The sequence below is a fragment of the Rhodotorula toruloides genome (genome assembly GCF_000320785.1).
Source record: "Rhodotorula toruloides NP11 unplaced genomic scaffold Scaffold6, whole genome shotgun sequence".
Lineage (NCBI taxonomy): Eukaryota > Fungi > Basidiomycota > Microbotryomycetes > Sporidiobolales > Sporidiobolaceae > Rhodotorula > Rhodotorula toruloides.
In genome coordinates, this window is record NW_015622966.1 from 170,936 (window position 1) to 193,728 (window position 22,793).

At 63.1% G+C, this 22,793-nt stretch overlaps 8 protein-coding genes across 8 annotated transcripts; 5 read left to right on the forward strand and 3 right to left on the reverse strand.

Annotated features, from left to right (window-relative positions):
• Positions 1 to 114: 114 nt before the first annotated feature.
• On the reverse strand, positions 115 to 3,845 carry RHTO_07145 (uncharacterized protein; the record flags this gene model as incomplete). The annotated part of the gene is made up of 10 exons (XM_016420803.1): positions 115 to 619; positions 675 to 1,126; positions 1,186 to 1,232; positions 1,322 to 1,553; positions 1,611 to 2,721; positions 2,807 to 3,402; positions 3,472 to 3,488; positions 3,559 to 3,574; positions 3,648 to 3,711; positions 3,808 to 3,845. The coding sequence occupies 10 exons, from the start codon at positions 3,843 to 3,845 to the stop codon at positions 115 to 117; spliced, it is 3,078 nt and encodes a 1,025-aa protein (XP_016274530.1).
• Positions 3,846 to 4,111: 266 nt separating this feature from the next.
• RHTO_07146 (mitochondrial ATPase, F1 complex, epsilon subunit) lies at positions 4,112 to 4,750 on the forward strand (the record flags this gene model as incomplete). The annotated part of the gene is made up of 3 exons (XM_016420804.1): positions 4,112 to 4,134; positions 4,449 to 4,584; positions 4,715 to 4,750. 3 exons carry the CDS (start codon positions 4,112 to 4,114, stop codon positions 4,748 to 4,750), a joined length of 195 nt encoding a protein of 64 aa, XP_016274531.1.
• Positions 4,751 to 5,142: 392 nt separating this feature from the next.
• RHTO_07147 (secretion related GTPase SrgD) lies at positions 5,143 to 6,484 on the forward strand (the record flags this gene model as incomplete). Its single annotated transcript, XM_016420805.1, has 5 exons — positions 5,143 to 5,160; positions 5,566 to 5,662; positions 5,789 to 5,886; positions 5,944 to 6,252; positions 6,338 to 6,484. 5 exons carry the CDS (start codon positions 5,143 to 5,145, stop codon positions 6,482 to 6,484), a joined length of 669 nt encoding a protein of 222 aa, XP_016274532.1.
• A 437-nt stretch (positions 6,485 to 6,921) lies between these two features.
• Positions 6,922 to 11,452, forward strand: RHTO_07148 (uncharacterized protein; the record flags this gene model as incomplete). Its single annotated transcript, XM_016420806.1, has 4 exons — positions 6,922 to 8,246; positions 8,324 to 8,426; positions 8,483 to 10,171; positions 10,229 to 11,452. 4 exons carry the CDS (start codon positions 6,922 to 6,924, stop codon positions 11,450 to 11,452), a joined length of 4,341 nt encoding a protein of 1,446 aa, XP_016274533.1.
• Positions 11,453 to 11,712: 260 nt separating this feature from the next.
• On the forward strand, positions 11,713 to 15,847 carry RHTO_07149 (vacuolar membrane protein; the record flags this gene model as incomplete). The annotated part of the gene is made up of 10 exons (XM_016420807.1): positions 11,713 to 11,802; positions 11,897 to 12,184; positions 12,242 to 12,953; positions 13,009 to 13,370; positions 13,438 to 13,571; positions 13,627 to 13,726; positions 13,781 to 14,975; positions 15,030 to 15,343; positions 15,401 to 15,576; positions 15,637 to 15,847. 10 exons carry the CDS (start codon positions 11,713 to 11,715, stop codon positions 15,845 to 15,847), a joined length of 3,582 nt encoding a protein of 1,193 aa, XP_016274534.1.
• A 153-nt stretch (positions 15,848 to 16,000) lies between these two features.
• Positions 16,001 to 17,553, forward strand: RHTO_07150 (F-box domain containing protein; the record flags this gene model as incomplete). Its single annotated transcript, XM_016420808.1, has 8 exons — positions 16,001 to 16,127; positions 16,193 to 16,422; positions 16,542 to 16,736; positions 16,796 to 16,869; positions 16,930 to 17,009; positions 17,075 to 17,110; positions 17,178 to 17,422; positions 17,485 to 17,553. The coding sequence occupies 8 exons, from the start codon at positions 16,001 to 16,003 to the stop codon at positions 17,551 to 17,553; spliced, it is 1,056 nt and encodes a 351-aa protein (XP_016274535.1).
• A 414-nt stretch (positions 17,554 to 17,967) lies between these two features.
• RHTO_07151 (cellular nucleic acid-binding protein) lies at positions 17,968 to 19,259 on the reverse strand (the record flags this gene model as incomplete). The annotated part of the gene is made up of 8 exons (XM_016420809.1): positions 17,968 to 18,033; positions 18,098 to 18,282; positions 18,348 to 18,507; positions 18,572 to 18,633; positions 18,699 to 18,723; positions 18,788 to 18,796; positions 19,209 to 19,215; positions 19,252 to 19,259. 8 exons carry the CDS (start codon positions 19,257 to 19,259, stop codon positions 17,968 to 17,970), a joined length of 522 nt encoding a protein of 173 aa, XP_016274536.1.
• A 664-nt stretch (positions 19,260 to 19,923) lies between these two features.
• On the reverse strand, positions 19,924 to 22,647 carry RHTO_07152 (serine/threonine protein kinase; the record flags this gene model as incomplete). The annotated part of the gene is made up of 4 exons (XM_016420810.1): positions 19,924 to 20,122; positions 20,200 to 20,879; positions 20,949 to 22,586; positions 22,642 to 22,647. The coding sequence occupies 4 exons, from the start codon at positions 22,645 to 22,647 to the stop codon at positions 19,924 to 19,926; spliced, it is 2,523 nt and encodes an 840-aa protein (XP_016274537.1).
• Positions 22,648 to 22,793: the final 146 nt, after the last annotated feature.

Sequence of the window (22,793 nt, forward strand, 5' to 3'; positions counted from 1 at the left end):
GCAAAACTCACGGACGTTTTCTCTTCACTCAGTTACCCTCGCTTTCGTCCTTCGCAATGCATACCCTGTCTCAAGCGATCTATTGAGGATTAGGCGAGAGGGCTCAGAGCGAGACTATCGACCGCCGCCGCCGAATCTACCGAGCACGCCACGAACAGTATCGCCGACTTTCCCGCCCACCTCGACCGCCGACCTGCTAACTCTGTCGAGCTCCGCTCCGAGACCCGCGCTCAAGCCACCGACCACGCCCTGCACACCGCCGACAGCTCCAGCTCGCCGCCACAACCCGCCTGCCGCCGAGTCGGGCGCCTGAGCAACCGCGAACAGCTGAACCGCGAGCGTATCTCGGAGGTAGTCGAGCTGCGAGAGGTATATGCGCCCGTAGATGACTGAGGCGAACCAGGTCGTTGATGCTGCGGAAGAGGCGAACGAGCGGATTCGAGGCGGCGGTTGCGAAGAGAGAGGCGGAAGGAGAGTGGTGAGCGATGGCGAGACGAGTAGAGCACGAAGAGAGGCGATGACTGAGGCTGAGGGCGTGGAAGAGGGGAAGGACGGGTCGAGCTCGAGCAGCTTTGGTCGCAGCTTGGAGAGAACGATCATCAAGGTGTCGAGCGGCAAGCTGTGGCAAGCAAGGGTCAGTCTCACGATGAGCACGACAGTATACTAACACGCACCCTTCCCGCCAGGCTGCCACCCATTCAGTCGTCGGGACGAAACCGTTCTTGCCGACAAACGGCCTCTGCTCGTCGCCCGTCTCGCCCGCCTCGCTCGCTGTCGGACTCAACGGCCCCCCGCTTGTGTTCGACGTCGTTCGCGACAAGTTCGGACTTGTAGGCGACGAGAGCGACAAGTCTGCGAGACTGCCGAGCGAGAGCGTCCGTTCGCGTCGTTTGCCGAGCGCCTTTTCCGACGAAGCTGCGGGACTGTCTTCGCTTGTCCGCGCAGACGCCGCGACGCCTTCGCTGATTGGACGAAGGGTAGAGCCGCCCGATGACGCTCGTTGCTGGCGCTCGCGTCGCGCAGCACGCAATCGACGGGCCTCGGCGATCCCTTGTGCGAGCGTGAAGTTGGCGAGGAGGTCGAAGCGCTGATAGATGACGGGCAAGGCGTACATGATGTGCGGGTTCTGCGCGAGACCGAAAAGTCAGCACGGTGCGCATAACGGGGGAGAGCGGCCAGGCTGACCGAGTCGAGGTTGAAGTGCACGACGTTGTTGAACGTCTCGAGTAGGTCTGCGAGGACAAGGTTGTGAGCGTCAGTAGCTCGCACGATCCCGTTCGTCCAGCAGGTATTCGCGCAGGCAAGCGACAGGCGAACTCACAGAAGATCAACCTCGGGTTCCCCTCCTCCATCAACACCCAACTCGGCGCCGAGAACGCGAGCCAGACCCTAACAAGCCTCGTCGCTGCGTCGGCGCCTACGTCGCGGAAGAGGGGCGAGAGGTTCGAGACTGTGAGGAGGAGGGATGGGTAGAGGGTTGAGAGGGAGGAGCGGGTGGATTGAGGGGCGGCGGCGGTCGTGGGCGAGGGGATGAGGAGGGCGTGAAGAACGATCTGCGCACGACGTCTTGTCAGGTCGAGCGAGGAGTGCGAAGGAAAGGCGTGACGCACCAGGAGGTACTCGACGAAACTAACGCTCTTCGTCTCGCGTTTTCGGTTCCGCTCACCCTGCCTCTCCTCGCCAACTTCGATCCCCTGACTCGCCACATGCCTTCTGACGACACCCGCCAACCTCGCTCCGACGACCTCCGGCTCCAGCGGCGCGTTCAACACGCGCTTGACCTCCTCCTCCGCCTCTTTGCTCGCCAATCCAGCACTCGCAGCCTCCGCCGAAATCGTCTGCATGATGAAACTCGCAAGCCGGACCAGCCCAATCTGCGTCTCGTCCGGGTGCCAATCGAGCATGCAAGCTTCGACCGCCACGAGCGTCTCGAGCAACCTCGACTTGCCTTCGGAAGTCGAGTGGGGCTTGACGAGCCAGCTGACGAATTTACGGTTCGTATCTAGCGTGCGCCAGAGGATTGTGAGGGCTTCGGTTGTCCAGCCGGCGGGTTTCTTCGTTCGTGCGGGCGAGGTGGGCGAGGAGGAGGGAGAGATGTTGACGGGTAAAGGCAGGCCGAGGGGGAAGAGCGAGGATGTTGAGGGCGCGGCAAGGGAGGTAGTGATGAGTCCGACGAGGCCGGAGTGGAGGAACGAAAAGTCGGAAGGCCGGTGCAGTTTCGAGAGGTAGAAGGCGAATTGGTTTGGCGCAGCTTCGGCACCTTCCACGGGTGCATGGTCGATCAAGACGGTGTCGAGGAACTGCAGGCATGCGCCGACGAGCGCGTTCTTGACGCTCGCCTCGTCCGAACCGTCCGCGACTGGCGCAGTCCGTTTCGCCGTCTCAGCCGCCAACCTCGCCGCCCTCTCTCTCAAGCCCTCCACTCCCGCACCCGCGCTCGTTCCCGCTGCACCCGCCGCTCCAGCATTCAACGCCGTATTCAACACCGAGCACAACAAGCAAAGCACGACGTTCTTGTCGCCCCGCCCTGCTGCGCGGCCCGAGACGAGTGCTTCGCGCCAGGTGTTTGGGAGAGAGGGGAAGTGCGAGGGGGACGTGAGCAGCGAGGGGAGGGAGATTAGGAGGGTTAGGAGGCGGAGGATCTCGAGGCGGGCAGAGAGGGAGGTGAGTGGTAGGGCGGGGCGTGGGTGAGAGGGTGCAGGCGAGGCGATGCCGGATTCCCTGTACGAACAGCGAAGACTGGATCAGCGTATGCGGAAGGCGAAGGATGAGCTAGACGGCCGACTGGCTGCGTTCGCTGACGCACCAGATAGAGTAGGTCACGATACTCGAGTCTGCGCCGGCCCGACTGCTGTCAGGCAGCGTAAAGCCCGGCACGAAGAGCAAGTCGACAAGGGCGCTCAGCAGCCGTTCCGCTAGAGGCGGCAGTTCCTCAAACGCCGATTCCTCCGCTTCGTGCTGCGCCTTCACCGCTGACGCGGAGGTGAGCGGGTCTACTGGCGTCGTATCCTCGTCCTCCTCGTCTTCGAGGACGAACTGCCCCTCTGCGTCGCTCGCCTTTGCCTCCTCCTTCCCACTCGCCGACTCTTCTCCCACCTCCTCCCTAAGCGGCACCTTCTCCCTCCTCCAGAACAGCTCCTCTTCAACCTGATCCACCGCACCCGCCACCCTCGGCGCCAGCACAAGTGGCACGACCCTACTCAGTACCCTCACCGCATTCAACGCCTCTTTCGCCAGTTCTGCATTCGGGAATGATGGGTTTAAGAGGAGTGTGAAGAGGGAGGTGGTGAGGAAGTGGATTAGGGTGAGGACGTTGAGGGGGTTGGAGTGTAGGGCTGAGAGGAGGGAGGTGGAAGGGAGGAGGAGGACGACGTCGGAGGGCGAGTCGAACAGGGTGAGGTACTGTCGTCCGCGCATGGATGGTCAGTATTGCTGTGTGGAAGAACGGAGAATGACCGCCGCGGAACGCACTTGTCGCCAGTAAGGACCTGCAAACGGGAGCAAGAGTGCGCCCCAAGTCAATATCGCCCGGGTCTAGCGGCTTGGGACGGCACGTACTGTCCAAGGGTATCGTCTGCGCGGTTGGAGGCCCTGTCAGCGGCCGTTCTCGTCCTGAGAGTCCCACAAACGCCAGAGAAGGAACGCACACGCCCCGCCAGCAAGTCCACACCCTGCCCAGGTTTCGCAAACTCGAACTTCGGATCCGGCCCACTGCGAACACTCGTGCATCAGCCTGCGAGTCCAGCGAGTCCAGCGAAGAGGGTGTTGTTCGAAGTGGGGCTGCGGGAGGAGGCGAGGAGAGCGCACAAGAGCTTGTTGCCGAGCTGAGTCGACCAGCCGAGCATAGCAGGCGACACTAGAGCCTTCTGAGCGTGTCAGTGAGCCAGACGGAGCGAGAGAGCAGGGTCGTCGTCGAAGCGTGCGAGAGCGGCCAAGTCGAAAGCTGCTCGACGGCGCCGCCTCCAGATGCGGTGGGAGTTTCAGTAGCAGTACTATGACAGCTTTAACAGAATTACCAGCTACACCATCCAGCAGACTGAGCGACTTGGTGGGTCACCCTCGAGGACTCCGCCGTGGCTCAGCCTCTGCACCAACCCGCAAACTCGCAACCATGTCCTGGAGGGGTGTTCTCAGGTGAGCACACACGCCCTGGACACCGTCTGAACCGCGCTCACCGTCTTTGTCCCGCTCGCCCGCTCCCCGTCGACCCCGACTTCGCCTTCGCACCCTCGCCCGTACCCAATCTCGCCCTTCGCCGCCTTGCTGTGCCGACGGTGACGCTCATGCTGCTCGACGACACCTCCTGAACCGCCTGCCCACCGCCGTACCCCTCTCCATGCCGTGTTGCGCCTCCCCGACCCACCCTCTCCCCCTCGCTCGTCGCTCACCTCGCCCATCTCCTCTCGATCCCCTGACCCGCCGACCGACGCCCCATTGACGCTCGACAGCTTCAACAAGTACGTCCAGGTTGCTGCGCGCGCGACGCGCCAGGCCCTCAAGGAGGAGCAGCGTGTCGCCTCGGAGCGCAGGGCGGTCATCACCCTCAAGGTCCAGAAGTGGGAGAACGGCAAGGCTAGCACCGCGGTGAGCTTGACGGTCTTCTGTGCTTGTATTCGGCAGCCTGCGAGCGTACTCTGAGCCTGCGCGAGGCGCGGGGGACCTCTGTGGCTTGTCCGGCGAACAGCTCACTGACGCTCGCTCTGACCGTCTGCAGGAGTGGATCGTCCCCCCTACCGCCGAGCAGCACTAAGCCCATCCACCCACTCAACTCCCGACTCTCCTCCGCCTCGACTTCCCTATCCCTCCCCTCTCTCTTCGGTCAGGTTGGCGGAACGGCGCGGCGATTTCGAAGGTGGCGGCGGCATAGAAGCGTTGGTATGCACGGAAACGGGTGCAAAAGAAATGTGGTTCTCTCCCAATTGAACGGGCCAGATTCGTTCCGAGACGAGTGAAGTAGAGAGTTGGCGGGACTTTGCGCGCTTCCTTCGCTGCTTTGGATTGCTCGTCTAGTCCCTGCGGTACATTCACACTGCTCGTGGACGCTGTGACTGTCCACACGCCGTGTCGCCGCAGACACTTTGCTCCTCCCTCCCATCTCTCTCAAGCTTCCCCCGCTTCCTCTCCTCGCTCTCACGCGCTCGAATGGCTACCTGGGACTTCGTACGCTCCTTCTCCTCCAACGACACCGCTTTGGCTACTGGCATCGCTGTTCCAGAGGGAGGAATGAAGGGACGGGTTGAGGTCATCCTTGCCGACCGGGGCGAGATGAGGGCGCCCTCGACGACTTGGTCGACGTCGCGGGCGGATGGGAGGACTTTCAAGGCGCCTGGGTAGTCCGCGCCGGACCGGACCGGAGCAGGGAGGGAGGAGGTCTGGCGCGTGTGCTTCGGGTCTTCAGGAGGGGAAGGGGGAGGGGGTTCATCGAGCAGGCTGGGAGGCGGAGAAGGGATTAGTTACGCTCCATAGGCCGACAATGAAGCACTCAGACCGTTACGCTTCCCACGGGACTCAACGAACTCACCCCCTTCTTCCCTCCCTCCCCTCTCCTCCCTCGCACCGCACCAGATCCAAAAACAGATCCTCCTAGGCGACGCAGCGTGCGGCAAGTCGAGCTTGCTCGTGCGGCTGACGGACGACAGGTTCCTGCAGCATTCCGAGCCGAGTCCGTTCCACTTCTTCCTCTCCCGCTCCACCGTTGCTTGGCGGGCTCCTTCTCGGAGGAACTCCCCGGCTCGAGAAGCTGAAGATACGGGAGTGAAGCTGACGGTGTCGGGAACTTGTCATGCAGCCATCGGCGTCGAGTTTGGGTCGCGGATCGTCGAGTTGACAGAAGGACCCGATGCGGGCAAGCGCATCAAGCTGCAAATCTGGGATACAGCAGGCCAAGTGCGTTCCCTCGTTCCTCACAACAAAGCTTCCAGCGAACTGAACCATCTCTGGTAGGAATCCTTCCGCGCCATCACCCGCTCATACTACCGCGGCGCCGGCGGTGCTCTGCTCGTCTTCTCCCTAACCTCCCACCAGTCTTTCACCAACTGCCGGGGGTGGCTGTCGGATCTGCGATCCTGGGGCGAAGAGGATCTGTTGATCTTGTTGGTTGGGAACAAGGGGGACGTTTCCCCCGAGGGCGAGGCGGGAAGCGGAGGGGAGAAGAGGGAGGTCGAGAGGGAGGAGGCGGAGCGGTGGGCGCAGGAGGAGGGGTTGGCGGGGTACGTCGAGACTAGTGCGAAGAGCGGGCAGGGAGTCGAGGAGGTGCGTTCCTCCTCCTTCCTTGCATCTGTCTCTACCTCTTCCGTGTGCGGATAGAGACTGATCAGTTGTGTGGCGGGACGAACAGGCCTTCAACACCCTCACCCGCCTCGTCCACGCTCGACATCAAGCCTCGCTCGCCGCGAACCGCGCACGCAAAGCCTCCTCTGGCTCGTCCTTGCCTTCAATCAGCTTGACGGGCGGCGGTGGAACGGGTGGGGGGAGGTGTTGTTGAGTCGGAGGAGGGGTGGTTGGTCTACACTAGGGAGGAAGAGGCAGGGAGGACGAAGTGTTGTAGCCTTAGAGTGTTGGACTCTCTCTGTATCGACTCGCGCGATTCTGATTGACTCTGGGTGGATCGTTGTCGCTTCAACGGGCACATATACGCCCTGGAAAGGCTCAGGACTGACAGCAACGCAGGGAGGAGACTTTCGAGCGGAAGCGAGGAGGAGAAAGGGATGCGACTCGCCGTCAACAGCTTCTTTTCGGTCCGGGACAAGCTTGGCTGGCTTACGACGCCCCAAGCATCGAGCACAGCACACAGACAGGCCCGCCAGCGAGTGTCGACGACGTCGCCTCCGCCAACTTGACCCGTCTTGCTCTCGCTTGGTGCTTCAACATCGACAACTCTGCTCGCCGCTCGTTCCAGGCCTCACAGGCCCGCACACACGCATGGCAGACTCGCCCGTTGCGCCTTCGACGGGCAAGCACCCGCGGCTGTCGTCCCTGCGCTCGACGACCGAGCAGGGGTCGCCCGTCTCGACTCGGCAGCGTCAACTCGGGCAGATTGGGGGGAAGAGCGGGCCTGGCTATTCTCCGTATGCGAGGAGGGTCGCGACGCGCTCGCAGGCACAGCAGCAGCAGCAGGCGGGCGGGAACGAGGGCGACGACGAGCGCGAGGGCGAGGGCAGCCCAACGCAGCAGCCACGGCAGGCGCAGGGCTTGTTTGGGAGGGTCAGGAGCTTGCCTGGGAGGATGCTTGGACTCTTGACCCGCAGCTCGAGCAGCAAGCAGCTCGCCGCATCGACCAGTCTCGCTGATGTCAGGGCGGAGCTCGACGGCGAGAGGCAGCGCGAGGAGCGGCAGAGGGGACAGGGCAGGGCGGGAGGCATGACGAGGAGTAAGACGAGCTACAACATCGCCCAGGCCAAGGTCGCCAGCCAGCAGCCGCCGGTCGCGGGCGGCATCTCGTCCTCCTCGTCCATGTCGGCTCTCGCGACGCTCGCCGGCGGACCTGCTACTGCAGGTGGACGTTCAGCACACTCGACGTTGGTCCTGCCGAATAGCGCCTCGACGAACGGCAGCGGCGCCGGACCTTCCTTCCTCACCGCCGCCAATCTGGGCCGACACTCTCGCGCCGCCTCTCCCGCTCTCTCGTCCGCCTCGCTCGCACAGCAGCAGCGAAGGTCGCCTTCTCCTCTTCGCAACGGCCTCGTCGGCTCGATGTCCTCCTTCCAGCTCGCCCAGCCTCCGTCGCCCACCGCTGCATCGGCCATCTTCAACCCGACACTGGGAAACAACGTCACGTCGAACCCCTTCGGCCTGACCTCTCGCTCGCCATTCGTCTCGCGCACGGCGATGCAGCCTCGCTCGCCGTCCATTTCTGGCCGGTCAGTCTCGTCAGTCGCAGGCGGAGCAGCAGCCAGTACCGGCCACCCTCTCTTCCCATACTCGTCGACTCTCCCGCGCGGCACCTCCCCCTCGCTCACCGGTTCAGTCTCGATGCGCGACGGCCTTTCGTCCGCGGCCGGGCCTGTGGGCCAGAAACGCCCCTTCCGCGCCGGCAGTCCACTGAACCCGCAACACCACTTCCTCTCCGGCAGCGCGACCGTCGGTTCTGGGCTTTCGAGTCTCGCTGGGCACGGTGGCGACGAGATTGAGATGCTCTCAGATGAGGCGGGGCTGAATGGAGTCGAGAGGGCGAGGAAGAAGCAGTTGGTTTGGGACCCGCAGAGGGGGTTGGTTAGTCGAGAGCGGCTCGAGAAGGAGAAGGAGCGGTGCGTTTGCGGTCCCGTCGATTCAGTCTCGCAGATGCGTTCGCCGTTACTGATCGTGAAGGACGTTGAACGTACAGGGAAGCACCGCCCATGCCGAAGAACGAGGCGGAGCGGATCCTCGAAGTCCTTGAAGGGATGGGCCGGACGCCGCTCGGCGAGGCCAAGCGTGGCACCGTCAAGGTGCGTTCACCCTGCGCCTCTAGCACTAGCCGGATTCCTGACTTCGATCTCTGCAGCCCAAGCACATCAACGTCCCTGCACTCGAGCAGTCTTCCTCCCGCCTCCCTCGCTCGTCAACCACTCCTTCGATCCTCTCCGGCACGCCGTACGCCGCCTGCACATCTCGCACCTCGGCCGAGCCCGCTCCCTCCACAACCCAGAGCGGCCGTCCCGCAAAAGGCCTTCAAGCGGTCCTCCGCGCACGCGAAGAGCGTCGCCGTGCGCTGATCGAGCAAGAACGCGAAGAGCGCGAGCGCGAGCGGATGGAGGACGAGGAGCGTGAGAGGGAGCGCGAGAGAAGGAGGCGCGAGAGGAGGAGACGGATGGACGAACTGGTCATGAGTGACGAGATGGAGGATGTGTTTTCGGCGCCTGAGGAGGAGGAGGTCGCGAGCCCCAAGCGGGTCACGAGGTCTGCTGCGAAGCAGAAGAATTCGTCGAAGGGTGGGAAAGGCAAGGAAAGGTTGTTGGAACCGCCCACGCCGTCGAGGAGGTCGACTCGCGCTTCGTCACGCGTGCAGACCAAGTCGCCTTCACCTGCTCCGACCCCGCGTCGAACCCGAGGCGGCAAGGCTGCGCCTGTTGCAAGGGAGCAGGAGGACGAGGAGATGGGTCGTGATGAGACGGAGAAGGAGGACGAAGAGGCTCGTCAGGCCAAGCGGTCGACCAAGTCGCGCTCGCCTGCCCCGCCTCCTTCGGCAAAGAAGCGGTCTGGGGCGCCAACTCCCGCCGCCAAGTCTCCTTCGCCTCCTCCGCCTCAACCCACTGTCGAGGCCGCTCCTGCCGTTCCGAAAATCACCTTCCCTGCGCCCTCTTCGTTCCCCGCGACGGCTCCTTCCACTTCAACCGGCCGCTCGTCCCTCCGACCCGGCAAGTCGCACACGTCGAGGCAGCACGCCAGCTCGTCGCGTGTCTTCTCGGCGAAGGAGGAGGACCTCCCGCCTATCGACGACGAGGCGCTCGCGAAGATCCAGATGCCCGCCTTCAAAATTCCCGCTGGGTTCTCGTTCGGCGCTCCCGCTGCGCCGTCGGCTGAGAAGAAGGACGAGGCTGCGCCGGCCGCATCGAGCAGTAGCTTGTTGAGCCGCCTCGGCGCGCCTGCGTCGACCTCGACGAGCGAGCCGGCCAAGCCAGCGTTCTCGTTCGGCTCCGCCTCCTCGGCCGCCGACAAGCCTGCCGTGCCGTTGCCGTCTTTCTCGTTCGGCGCGACGGCCGCAAAAAAGGATGAGGCGGAGAAGAAGGAGGACAAGCCCGCGTCGACTCCTGCCGCTTCCGACTTCTTCGCCAAGTCTGCGACGTCAGCGCCGTCGTCTTCAGGTTTCTCCTTCTCCGCCCCAGCTACCGCGCCTCCCGCCGCACCCGTCGCCAACGGCAAGCCCAGCTTCTTCGCCTCAATCCTCGCCGATAAGGAGAAGGGGACTCCTGCAGAGAAGAAGGCGGACGACGCTGCGCCGAAGCCCGCCATGCCAACCTTTTCATTCGGCACGGTGACGAAGAAGGACGAGTCGCTGCCGGTCATTAAGCCGACAGAGGTTGTCCCGCCCACGCCCGACGCGAAGGAGGCTGCGACGCCGGTGGCGAACCCGTTCGCGGCCTTCAACAAGCCTTCTGCGGACGAGCCGAAGGAGGGCGAGCAGAAGAAGGACGAGCCGGCCAAGACTGGTTTCTCGTTTGGCGCTCCTGCTGCGACGGAGAAGAAGGAAGAGGTGCGGACGCTCCGTGCTTCGGGATGTCGCTCAGCACTGACTTGAGATACCTTACAGAAGAAGGACACGCCTGCACCGCTCTTCTCGTTCGGCGCTCCTAAGACCGATGGCGCGGCTGCGTCGTCGCCCTTCTCGTTCGGTAGCGCCGCCGCGAAGCCCGCCGACAGGGCCGCCGCATCTCCCTTCTCCTTCGGCTCTGCCTCGACTCCCGCATCGACAACCGAAACGAAGGCTCCCGCTCCTACCTTTACCTTTGGCACGACTCCGGCAACTCCGCAAGCAGCGGAGAAGAAGGACACGACGCCCGCGCCTGCGCCTGTGTTCGGCGGCCTGAGTCCTGCCAAGGCAGCGGTGGCGGACGACGCGGACGGCGACAGCGGTATGGAGGACGAGGGCGGCGAGTCGAGCGCGGCAGCTAGTCCCGCCCCTCCCGCTGCGCCGGCATTCAGCTTTGGCACCTCGTCGAGCTCTGCCCCTTCGCCTTTCGGCGCATCGACCGGTTCGACTGGCTTCACGTTTGGCGCATCGACTGAGAAGAAGGACGCGCCACCCGCCTCGCCGTTTGGCGCAACCGCCGCCTCACCATCCCTCTTTGGCGGTGCCGCGTCGACCGCCGCGAAGCCCTCCTTCTCCTTTGGCGCCTCTCCGTCCGCCTCTCCCGCCCCGCCTTCGCCTGCTGCGACCGCGCCGTCCTTCAGCTTCGGCGCAGGCACGTCGACAGCTGGCGCCGCGCCTTCGCCTTTCGCGTTTGGCGCGCAATCTTCGGCGCCTGCCTTCGGTGCCGCGCCCGCCTCGTCCACTCCCGCACCTTTCACCTTTGGCTCCGCGACTCCTTCGCCTGCGCCAGGGACGCCAACTGGCGCGCCTGCGTCGACGGGCTTCACCTTTGGCGCACCTACGTCCACCGGGATGGGCCAGTCGCTGTCCGCCACGAGCGCGACCGCCGCTCCGTCGTTCTCGTTCGGCGCTCCCGCATCCCAGCCTGCGACGCCGGGTGCTGCACCCGCCTCGCCGTTCTCGTTCGGCGCGCCAGCGGGAGGAACGACGACAGGCGCCGTCGCAGGTCCCGGTGGCGCCGCGCCCTTCACCTTTGGCGCCAGTACTGGCACGCCCGGAGCGAGTGGAGGATTCAATTTTGGTGCAGGTGCGCCGGCTTCAGCACCTGGGACGCCTGGCGCGACAGGAGGAGGGTTGTTCAATATCGGCAGCGGAGGGAACGAGTCGTCGACAACTGGACCGGGCGGACGGCCGATGCGACCGCTGAGAAGGACGAAGCGGTGAGTGTAGACGGGAGCCGAAGGAGCGGAGGAGAGGACGAGGAAGGACGATACAACAGGTAGGGAAGCACACCACGCTGGCTTGCGCTTGCCCCGCGCGCTCTTCTCCTTTAAAAGGGGTGTAGCAGCAGCAGCGTTTTCCCCTTTCGAATCCTATTCTATAATTCAGCATCGCTCGTTCGCAAGAGTCCTCGAGAGCGACACCGGTTGACCTTGTCCTCCTCACTTGCTTCGGTGCTCTCTCGCTCCGCCGGCTGATCGGCCATGTCCAGGCGGACGACACCGGCTCAGAAAGCCTCTGCTGGCACGACTGCCGCTGCACAAGCGGGTGCAGCGGTGATGGCTGCTCCTGCGGTCAGTCCCCACCTCGTCGTCTCGCTGAGCCTGGCCCACGCCCAGGCGGAAACCTGTGTGCAACAGCTGAACTGACCCTCCAACTCCCTCGCAGTGGCGGCAGTTCTCCTTCTTCGGCTCGACGCCGTTCCCCTCGTCGTCGAGCAGCTCCACCACCCCCGAACTCGTCCAACACCCGTCGCTCATCTCCTGCGTGCATTCGAACCCGCTGCTGGGCGATGGAGTCGTCTTGCTGGCCGATCTCGAGGGCAGCGTGCACTGGGTTGACGAGGAGTGGACGGCTGAGAGGAGTTGGCGGGCGTATGACGGCGGACGGGTACAGCTTATGGAGACGTGCGAGTGGGATCCTGCGAGAGGTTGGGCCATCTTGGTGACGGTTGGAGTGAGTCAGCCTCTCTGGCGGGATGTGGCCGTGCCGACTGACCTCGCCTTCCTCCAGGACGACTCCTCAACTCCCTTTCCTCTCCTCAAAGTCTGGCTTCTTACCCTTCCCCAGCCTTCCCTTCCTACCGATGCATCTGCGTCCGAACCGCCAACCTCTCATCTCACGCTCCTCCGCCAAACTGCCGTCTCGCCAAACGCTTCTCGCCCTTCGCCCGTCTCTTCGCTCGCCGTCTCTCCCTCGCTCTCGCACATCGTCGTCGGACTGGCAGACGGCTCGGTCATCGGCTGGAAACGCGTCGACGAGCTCATTGACTCGAGCTTGTACGACTTGGAGGAAGCAGCTGCGCGAGCCGCTGAACCTGCCTCGTCTACCTCGAAGGGGCGGACAGGCGGGAAGGCATCACCTTCCGTCGTAGGAGGAATGGGCAAGCTGCGGACCTTCTCGGAGGGGAACAAGGAGCCCGTCACGAACGTCGGCATCACGGCTGCCTCGCCTTCCTCGCCCATCCAGACCCTCTTCATCCTCACAACATCGCAAATCCTCGCCTTACCGCTCCCGACCTCCTCGAAGCAGAAGGCCGCGACGGCGCCGACGGTGCTGGACGACCACGGCGCAGCAGTCGGCTGTGCGAAGGTGATGCGGCTGGTATTGGGAAAGGGTGTCGGGCAGGAGGAGGGCGAGACGGCGGAGCGGATGGTCGTGGCGCGGGAAGAGGCGATCTATGTGTACGGTAGCGAAGGGCGGGAGGGATGTTGGGCGTACGAGGGTAAGCATACACGGTTCCTTCCGTTTGCGCACCCTGACTTACTGCTCTCGGACAGGTCCGAAATCGTCGATCTGCGCTCTGCACGCTTCTTCCAGCTCCTACGTTTCTTCCGCATCAACCGGCCAGCTCCCGACGCCTTACCTCGCCATCGTCTCTCCACCCCTCACTTCCAGCCTCGCATCGACCTCCGCGACGATCCGCCAACACGCACGTACCACCGCTTCAACACGACCAACTCCGACCGCTGGCGCCTCAGCCGACGAACGAGTAGCCAAAGTGACCATCTTCGATCCGGAGAACAAGTTCGTGGCGTTCAGCGGGACGTTTGGAGATGCGGAGGCGGACGCCGAGTTGAGCGGGGTGCGGGACGTGGTAGAGGCATGGGGAGCAATCTGGGTCCTGACGGAAGCTGGCAAGGTGTGTCTCCCATTGATTCTCTGCGTCGCAGCAGCTTTGCTGACCCTGGCTCTTCCCCCGCGCCCAGCTCTTCCGCCTCACCGAGCAGCCGCTGCAAGACTCGATGGCGACGCTCTTCCAGCGGAACCTGTACACGCTCGCGATCAGCCTCGCCAAGAGTCGGGGAATGAGCGAGAGTGAGGTTGCGGAAATCTACCGAAGGTGCGTCTCGCGGTCTCCTCGAGGTAGAAAGATGCTCATGCGGAGTTTCGAGCAGATACGGAGACCACCTTTACTCGAAGAGCGACTACGAAGGCGCAATGAGCTGCTACCTCAAAACGGTCGGAACGGTGCAGGCGAGCTACGTGATCCGCAAGGTGCGCATCCCCTCTTGTCTCACTCGGCCCGATCCCTGACACCGCTTCGCCCAGTTCCTCGACGCGCAACGTCTCACACACCTCACGTCCTACCTGCAAGAGCTGCACTCGCGCGGTCTCGCCAACAGCGACATCACGACTCTCCTCCTCAACTGCTACACCAAGCTCGCGGACGACGACGCCCTGTCTCGCTTCATCCACTCGTCTTCCCCTTGCCGCGCCGCCAACGGGACGAACGGCGATGCTGTCCTGGACGAGCCGCCGTTCGACCTCGAGACCGCCATCCGAGTCCTGCGCCAAGCCTCCTACTTCACGCACGCGAGCTGGCTCGCCGAGCGATACCGCGCGCACGGCGAGTACCTCCGCATCTCGATCGAGGACACGAACGACTTTGTCGGTGCGCTGCGGTACGTGAGGGAGCTGGCGCGCGGACAGGTCGGGGGAAAGGAGGGGAGAGAGGAGGCGGAGGAGAGTATGAAGCGATGGGGTGGCGTGCTGCTCGCCAATGAGCCGGATCTGACGACGGAAGTGCTTGTGGAGATTTGCTGCGGTGAGGAACAGAGGCAGAACGGCTTGGCTGCGGCGACGACGAAGGAGGTCAAGGGCGACGAGAAGGACGCGAGCCGGGACTCGGCGAAGCGGGATCGAGTCTCGACTCTGCGGAGCGAGACGGAGAAGCGGACAATGAAGGGCGGGACAGCCTCGCCGGGCTACGATGTCCCCGACTCTGCCTCGCTCGCCAATCTCTCCATCTCTTCCGATCCCATCACCGCCGAACCCGAAACGACTCTTCCTTCTCCGCGGCAATTCTTCGCCCACTTCGCGGACCACCCTCGACACTTCGTCTCCTTCCTCGAGCAGATCGCGGCTCGACGATACGGCAAGTCGGTCGACTCGCTCGTCCCGCCTGCCAACCTGACCGGCACCAACTTCCCCTTGTCCGAGTCCCGAGAACTGGCTCCGCCGCCCGACTACCTCGACGCCGCCGCACGGGACGAGCAAGTCGTCTGGAACACCTTGCTCGAACTCTACGTCACGCCTCTGCCGTCGCCGTCCCCCGACGGCAACGAGCGCGACGGCGAGGCGGAGCAAGCGCAGCTGCGAGCGAAGGCAATCAAGCTCTTGCGGTGTCGAGACCAAGTCCCCTATGATGAGACGCAGGCATTGCTCGTCTGTACCACCAAGGGTTTCGAGGATGGCTTCGTCTTGCTGTACGAGCTGCTCGGCATGTACGAAGACATCGTTAGGTGTGAGTTGGCCGCTTACCATTAAGCCGGCGGAGCTGATCCCTCGCGCTTTGCAGATTGGATCGACGCCTCGCTCGCCTCTTCGTCCAGTACAAGTCTCTCCGCCCGAGTCGTCCGCTCCCTGCGTCGATACGGCCCTTCTTGTCATTCGCTCTACCGTCTCGTTCTGCGCCATCTTACCGCCTCTTCCGAGCTTCTCTCGCGGCATCAAGCCGACGTTCTCGACATCTTTGACGAGATTGACCGCGAAAAGGTCATGCCGCCTATCGCGGTCGTGCAGATTCTCAGCTCGAACGGGACGGCCAGCATTGGGCTTGTGAGGGAGTACCTGAAGCGGCAGTTGCTTGCGGAGAAGCAGGAGATCGAGTCGGTGCGCCGCCTTCCATAACTCTTGTCTTCGCTCTTTCTGACGCCTTGGCTGTCGCAGGACCAAGCACTCATCGCCTCTTACCGCACCGAGTCTGCGAAGAAGCGCAAGGAGATCCAGGAGCTTTCGGACCCGAACGTCCCGCGTGTCTTCCAGGTCACCCGCTGTTCGGCTTGCGGCGGCCAGCTCGATGTGCCTGCGACGCACTTCATGTGCCGTCACTCGTATCATCAGCGGTGCGTGCAGTCGCTTCGTCCAACTGAGCACGGCGAGCTGACACGGCTCGTCTCACACAGCTGCCTCGGCGAGAACGAGACGCAATGCCCGAACTGCGCTCGCACGCACGGCGTCATCCGCGAGATCCGCAAGAACAATGAGCAGCTCGCCGGGCGACACGACCTCTTCGTGCAGGAGGTGGCCGACAGCGAGGATCCGTTTGCGACGGTTGCGAACGCGTTCGCGAGGGGATGGATGGGGACTACCAGCGGGGGGACTGCGGCGGCTTAGGGGGCGCAATATAGGGTCGTTCTGCACTGTCTGCTGTCGTGTACGGCGAGAAGGGAAGCCCCGAAGAACAGGGGGACTTGCGATAGAACTGTCGAGGGTCGTGGGGAACGAAGCTTTGCTGTTCCCGCTGCTCCCGCTCGCGCGCCTGCTACGATGCCTGCTGCCCGACGTGCCTCTCGCGCTTCTGCTGCCGCTGTCTCCTATGCCGAAGCCTCGTCGGGCGAGGAGGAAGGCGGTCGCGAGACTCTGAACGTGCGGGCGAAGGCTGGTGCGGCGAAAGGTGCGTCTCGCGAGGCTGGCTGACTACCACTATCGCTCAAGCTGATACTGGATCGTCCTTTGCAGGTGCCAAAAGGGCGCGCGATGCTGCGGACGAGGAGGCCGACGAGGAGAACGAGGTCGAGGGTGATGAGGCGAAGGACGTCGACGATGGCGCAGACGAAGCCAGCGACGAGGACGATGCCGAGTGGAACGCCAAGCCGAAGCGTCGGAAGAGCACTGCTCGCGGCAAGAAGGGCAAGAAGCCTACGGGACCGGACCTCCTCACCAAGCTGCCGATTGACGCGCTCACTGAGGTACGCTGCGCTCCTCTTCGTGTTCAGCTGTGTTGCTTGCCTTCGAAGGAGACTACTCTCGCACGAGCAACCCACCACATTCAAGCGGACGCTCACCCTTGCCCGTTGTTCGCCAACAGATCGCTTCTTTCCTCCCGCAAGGGACGCTCGTCGAGCTTCGTCGTGTCTGCAAGGCCTTCCACCGCCTCTTGACCGACAAGACGTCCGGCAGCGTTATCTGGAAGCGTGCGCGGGCTCGCGACGATATGCCGGAACTCGCGGCCGGACTTTTGAAGGACTGGCAGTACTACGTGCTGGAGAAGGACCAGCACTGCGTCGTGACTCCCTCGCGCGTCAGTCCTGCGAGGCGGGTGGCTGATGAAATTGCCTGCAGCGCTGCGGCAACGTGCAGTTCATCCCGGACCGCTTCCTCCTCCGCCGCCTGTGCCGTCAGTGTCGTAAGAAGCAGTGCGTCGCGATCTTGTTCTACGCTCCAATTCGCTCACTGACCCCGCTCTTTACGTCCAGCCTCGTCCGCGTCACGTTCTTGAAGCGCCTACACCCCGACCTTCACCCGCTCGTCAAGGACTGCTTGATCCCGTCTTTCTGTGCGCATTGCCCGTTCCCGCTGCTCTTCGTCGGTTCTCCGACATCTGACTAACTTGGTGCACAGACAAGCCCGGTCGGCTTACGTACGAGAGCTCGGCTCGTGCGTTTCTCTCTCTCCCACCTTCCGTCACCCTCCTCCTGCTTATTGACGCATACTCCGCACCCAGGCCACGCCTTCGACGAGGACATCCCCGCACTCGACAAGCACCTCTGGTCCCTCCAAGAACAAGACGAAGAGAACCCTCTGACCGAAGAACCCGCCGCCGCATCAACCTCGACTCGTCCCGGCCGCGCCGCCAAAGCGAGCGCGAGCAAGAAGGTCCGGAAAGGGAACCCGGGTAAGCCAGTTGAGGGGTCGAGGGTGGACAAGTTCGTCAAGGAGAGGCAGGAAATCAAGAAGCTTGTTGAGCAGGTGCTTTCTCCCATCTTTTCGTGATGCTCAATTGCCGGACTGACCATTGCTGTGTGACGCAGGATGCCCGCATGCTTGAGAAGAAGTTCGGCAAGTTCATCACGCTCGGCGACGAGTCGCACTCGATCTGAGCCTGAGGCCTGAGGGATGGACAGCGGAGTGTCTTGGGTTCTCTCGTTTGTGCAGTGCTTATCTTGGGTGTAACGCTAGCTGTGCCGTACATGAGCAGAGTCCTGGACGCGCGAGAGTGAGCCTCCTCTCCCTCGACAAATCGTCCCTGGCAAGCGCCGCTCTCTCGCTCCTCTCGCACCGCGCACTCGTCAAACTGCCTTCAAGCGAAGGAATCGCATTACGATAAGCCCCTTACTCGGTATCCCACCTCACCCCGTCTCGTTTTGGAGAAAGCCCTAATAACCGTCGCCGCCTTGTATCGTACAGGGGAGAGAGAACAGGGGAGAGAGTAGGTCGACACGTGGAGGGAGGTATCGTGAAAGCGGTTTTTCGAGAGGTTGATTCAAGCGCAGAGAGGAAGGAGGGGGATGCGCTTAAGCGGAGGGAGCGGCGCCGCCGGCGGTGGGGCAGTCGCGCGAGATGTGGCCGGTCTCGCCGCACTATGAGCGGGATCACATCAGTACGCTTGAGTGAGAAGGAGGGAAGGGAGGGACGAGAACGCACGTTGTAGCACGACTTCTGGCCGGGGGGCTGGGTGCAGTCGCGCGAGATGTGTCCCTGCTGTCCGCAGTTGAAGCACTTGGAGGGGTTGACGCACTCGCGCGAGAGGTGGCCGACACCGCCGCACGAGTAGCACGTCTTGGCGCCGTAGCCGGGTCCGCCGAATCCGCCGCCGAATCCACCGCCAACTGCGAGCGCTCCAACATACTCGTCAGTCTCCCGGATGTGGACGAGGGAAAGGAGTGGGACGCACAGCCGGCACCGGCACCAGCGAAGTTCTGGGGGCAGGCGCGCGAGATGTGGCCGGGCTGGCCGCAGCGGTAGCAGACACCGGCACCGGCGCCGCCGAAGCCAGCACCCTGACCGCCGAAGCCGCCGGCACCCGCGTTCGGGTTCTGGGGGCATTCGCGCGACTGGATAACCGAGCGAGTCAGTTTGAGAGACGGTTGAGTTGACGAAGACGGAAGGGAGACGCACGATGTGGCCGGAGTCACCGCAGTTGTAGCACTTCTTGGGGGCAGCGGCGTTCGAGCACTCGCCTGTGAGACGTAGGGCGAGAGTTAGAGCGACGAAGGAAGGGTTGCTGGTGCGAAGGGAGACGAACGGGAGATGTGGCCGGGCTGGCCGCACTACAGTCGCGTCGCAACAAGGTAAGCTCTCGAGCGATGGTCAAGCGAGAGGAAGGGAACTCGCGTTGTAGCACTGAGGAGTGCCGGCGGTGGGGCTGCAAGTCCGCAGGACAGGTTAGTCAGGAGAAGGAAGGCGCCGGGGCGAAGGAGACTTTCCAAGCAGTGGCGATGTGGCCGGGCTGTGAAAGCGCAATATGGCGTGCAGGAGAAGCAGCAGGAGACAGGGTCACGGCGGGAGTAGGCGAACAACGTGTTTGGCGAGGGAAAGAGGAAGGGCGACGACCACCATCAGCTCCGCCGTCCCGCCAGATAGGAAAGGTGCTCAACAGAATCGCCCTCGAGAGCACGCGTAGCCTCCACCGTCGCCCCGTCTTGGTCCGCAGAGAGGTGGGTGGCAATGTTCGCGTTGCAAAGGGAGGGTGCAGCATCGTCTTCGGTTCGACTTCGCCCCGCACGCCCCCTTTGCGCGTCCCGCTCGTTCCCACGTCGGTTCTGTCCTTCACAGCGTGCCGTCCGAGCCCTCTCCGCCGCCCCATCTGGCGTGGCGAGACCGGGTGTCGCGTCGAGGTCAAAGTCGGTCGAGGGCGGTGGCGAGACCTCGCGCTGGCGTGCGAGTTGGACGGTCGACTTGCCTGGCCGCAGTTGTAGCAGGACATGGTGACTGGAAGGGTGGAAGTGGGTGGAGAGTGGTGTGGAGAGAAGGGAAGAGGCCAGAGAGGCGAGCGGAGAAGTTTTGCGAGCTCGACACCCTGACTCTCGCTCGCTGGCACGTTTTACGGACTGGCTGCTGTTCGCATGCTGTCCGGAGACTGCTACAAGGCTGCTTGAACTCAAACGGACTTCCCGCGTGCTGTGGACGGGTCGCTCTCTCCTCCTCGCGATCCTCATCAAGCTCGGGGTGGATGTCGTCTAGCAGCGGCCTGGGATGGTCGGCGAAGACGTCAATACGACGAGACCGGCCTCTTGGTGTACTGCACCGCGACTGGGCGTGTGCGGAGGCCGTTGATGAGCGCCACGACTTGCTACAGCTCATGGACCTGCCTTGTTCGCTCGCTCCCGTCCTGCTACATCCATTGCTGGTCTCTCCCGCCTGCAGCCTTCACTTCTTGAAGACTGCGCGGCGCTTTCCACAGCTGGGCTTGGGTCTCCTCGCTCGCTTCGATAGCTGTAGAACTGCTCGGATGGCACTCGGATAACGTTCTACTCCTCCGCGCAAGTTGTAAACCTGTACATCTCCCAATGGCATTGCTCGAGTGTCGGGTTGAGCAGTGCGCGGCCAAAGTCGACGAACTTGATCCCCAAGTTGTCGGTGATGAGGACGTTCGGTGGTCGGACGTCGTCGTGAAGGACCTTGCGCGAGTGGAGGGACATGAGGGCGCATGCGATTTTGAGGCGGTATCTGCAAGAGGGAAGCATGTCAGCCAGGAAATCAAAGGAGGCAGGCAAGTCGAGGAAGCGGAGCGACCGAAGACGCACTTCTTGAAATCGCCGAGCCTGCAACGCTTGCCCCTAATCCGCTCCGAAACGATGACCATCCACTTGTAACCCTGCTCATCCGTCCGCACAAAGACGCCGTACAGTTCCGGTGCTGCCGCACAACCTTCGAGGTGCTTGAGCGCCTTGACCTCCTGCACTCCCTCGTCCCAGCGTTCCTCGTACTGCTCTTCGCTATCAGCGTCACGCGGCACGATGACCTTGATCGCCAATGTTCCCGACGGGTCAGTGTAGACGTTTCCTCCGGCGCCGGAACCGAGTTCGTCTTTCAGCACGACCTCGAGGAAAGACGCGACGCCGCTTGCGCCAGGCGCAACGAACTCGTGACCGTCGATGAGGATGCCTTGCGAACGTTTGATGGTATCCTTAGGCGCAACTAGCGGTGACCGCTTGGGACTCGGGTGCGTCGAAGAGACAGGCGAGGCGATCTCGTCGAGCGGGTCACCGCCTTGAATGACGTCGAACGAGACGTCGTCGAGCATCTTTTCGGAAGTAGAACCGAAGGAGGAGTCACCAGCGTCTGATGCGTGGTCGGTGACGGCGGCGGAAGATCGATTGCTGGCGGAAGGAGGGGGAGCTGCGGTAGAGTCTGTCGTGTGCTGGGTGGAGGTGGCAGGAGAGGCGGACGAAGCCTTAGGCGACAGAGTGGGGAGATGGTTCGCCTGCGAATCCATACCGTATCAATACTCGTATGGACGGAAACGAAGCTCGTCGGTCAGTATGGGACTCACGGAGGAAATCTTGGCGAAGGTAGTTCGCAATCGACCCGCGAGATCGCCGCCTTCGAGGCCGAGCGGCTTTCCGAGGTCGAGAAGGCATAGGATGACGAGCTGGAGCGAGACGTCGCCGTGCGACTTGGCTGAGGGACCGACGTGGAGCTTGTTGCCGATGCGGAGGAAAGGGAGGCCGTTGGCGGGTGTAATGAGCATCTGGGAGTCGGTAGTCGCGGCGATGCGGGAGAGAAAGTGCGGCCGGATGTCCTCCTCCGCCAGAACTCGAGAAGCTTTGCCCTGGACGCTCCCGCCCTTCCTTCCCTTCCTCCCCTTCGTCTCCTGAGCCGTACGCTGTTTAAGCTTCTCCTGCTCCTCCGATGTGACGGCTTTCCAGACCTCCTCGCCGAACTGGGTGCCGAGTTGCTGGAGGAATAGGAGCGTGTGGCGGCCGATGCGGTTGAGCTGCTGGTAACCCAAGCTGGTCCCGCCGTCTGTGATGCTCCACTTCGCCCAATCCTTCGGACGGGGACCCTTGCGCGAGACAGGAGCTGCAGGAGACCTCGTTGCTGAGTTGGCGGGTCCGACCGAGCGAGCTCGAGAGTCAGTGTCGCTACCTGACTCTCGATAGTCGGAATCGCTGGGATGGTCGTCACCCGACGAGTCAAGAACGCCCGAGATTGTGGGGACTGCGAGAGTAGGACTGTCGGAGGGGGGGGTGGTGGTCGACCGACTTGATCTTCTGAGAGGCGCCCCTGAGGCAGGCGTGCTCGTCGCCGGCGACAGTAGCGGAGGAGACGAAGGACTAGAAGGGGTTTGCACTGAGGGGGAAGAGGTGGGCGAGGCGGGAGAGGGAGGAGGGTCGGAGAGAGAGGGAGGAGGGTCGGAGATGGCGAGGTCGACCTTCTCGTCCGCAACGTCCGTGGTGCCCCAGTCCGGCCTCAACTCCGCAGCCATTTGCACTACGGCGCGTCTCTCGCCGTATGCGAGCAGGGCTTCGAAGACGGCCGGAGGCCCCATCTCGGGCCGCTTGACCTCCAATCGTACTTGCACAACGCGTCCCCCGATATAGCCGTCGATGAGTATGACGAGATTAACTGATCCCGTCACGCTCGAGGGAAAGGGACCCGCAACGTACACCGGCACTCCGAGGATACCCCTCAGAACCTGTACCGCACGCGAGATCTGCGCACTCGCCACGAAGCGCTCGACGTCGTGTTCGGTCCGGCCAAGGAAATACGGTTCGCATGGCGGTAAGTCGATATCACCGTGCCAGACTTTAAGCTTGTCCAGCTCCTCCCACAGCGCACTGGTCAAGTCGCGAAAGAGGGAGTCGCCGCTGTCGAGTTCTGTGATGGCGCCGCTGTACTTGATGTCCGAATGGCGTGGGAAGCGGATTTCGTTCTCGCTGGTCTTGGACGCGGAAGAGAGGCCGGCGAGGAGAGGAGATTCGATAGCGGGCGGAGGGGAAAGATGGACAGGGGAAAGGGGAGGAGGCGAAGCCCCCGCTGCGTCGTGCGTGGGGGATGGGTTGCGCTGCAGAGGGCGACGGCTTAGATATGTCTGAAGGTCGTCCGTTTCGACGAGCCGCTGAACGATCGGTTTGACCGAGTCGACGGTTGACCGCTTTAGGATGAAGTCGTCCGGCAAAGGAGGCAGCTGCGTCGACCTCGTCAGCGCTATATCTGTACAGGAAGCACCTCAAAGCACTCACCGCCATTGCGTGGCCGCAGCTAGAAGCGAGAAGTGGGCGGATGTTGAGCGAACGAGGATGTCGGCCGCATGATGAGAAAGGGGGAGGCGCTGGAAGTATAACGCTCCACGCAGGATCCCCGAGCACTAGCAAAGTCTCTCAGCAGCTCTGCA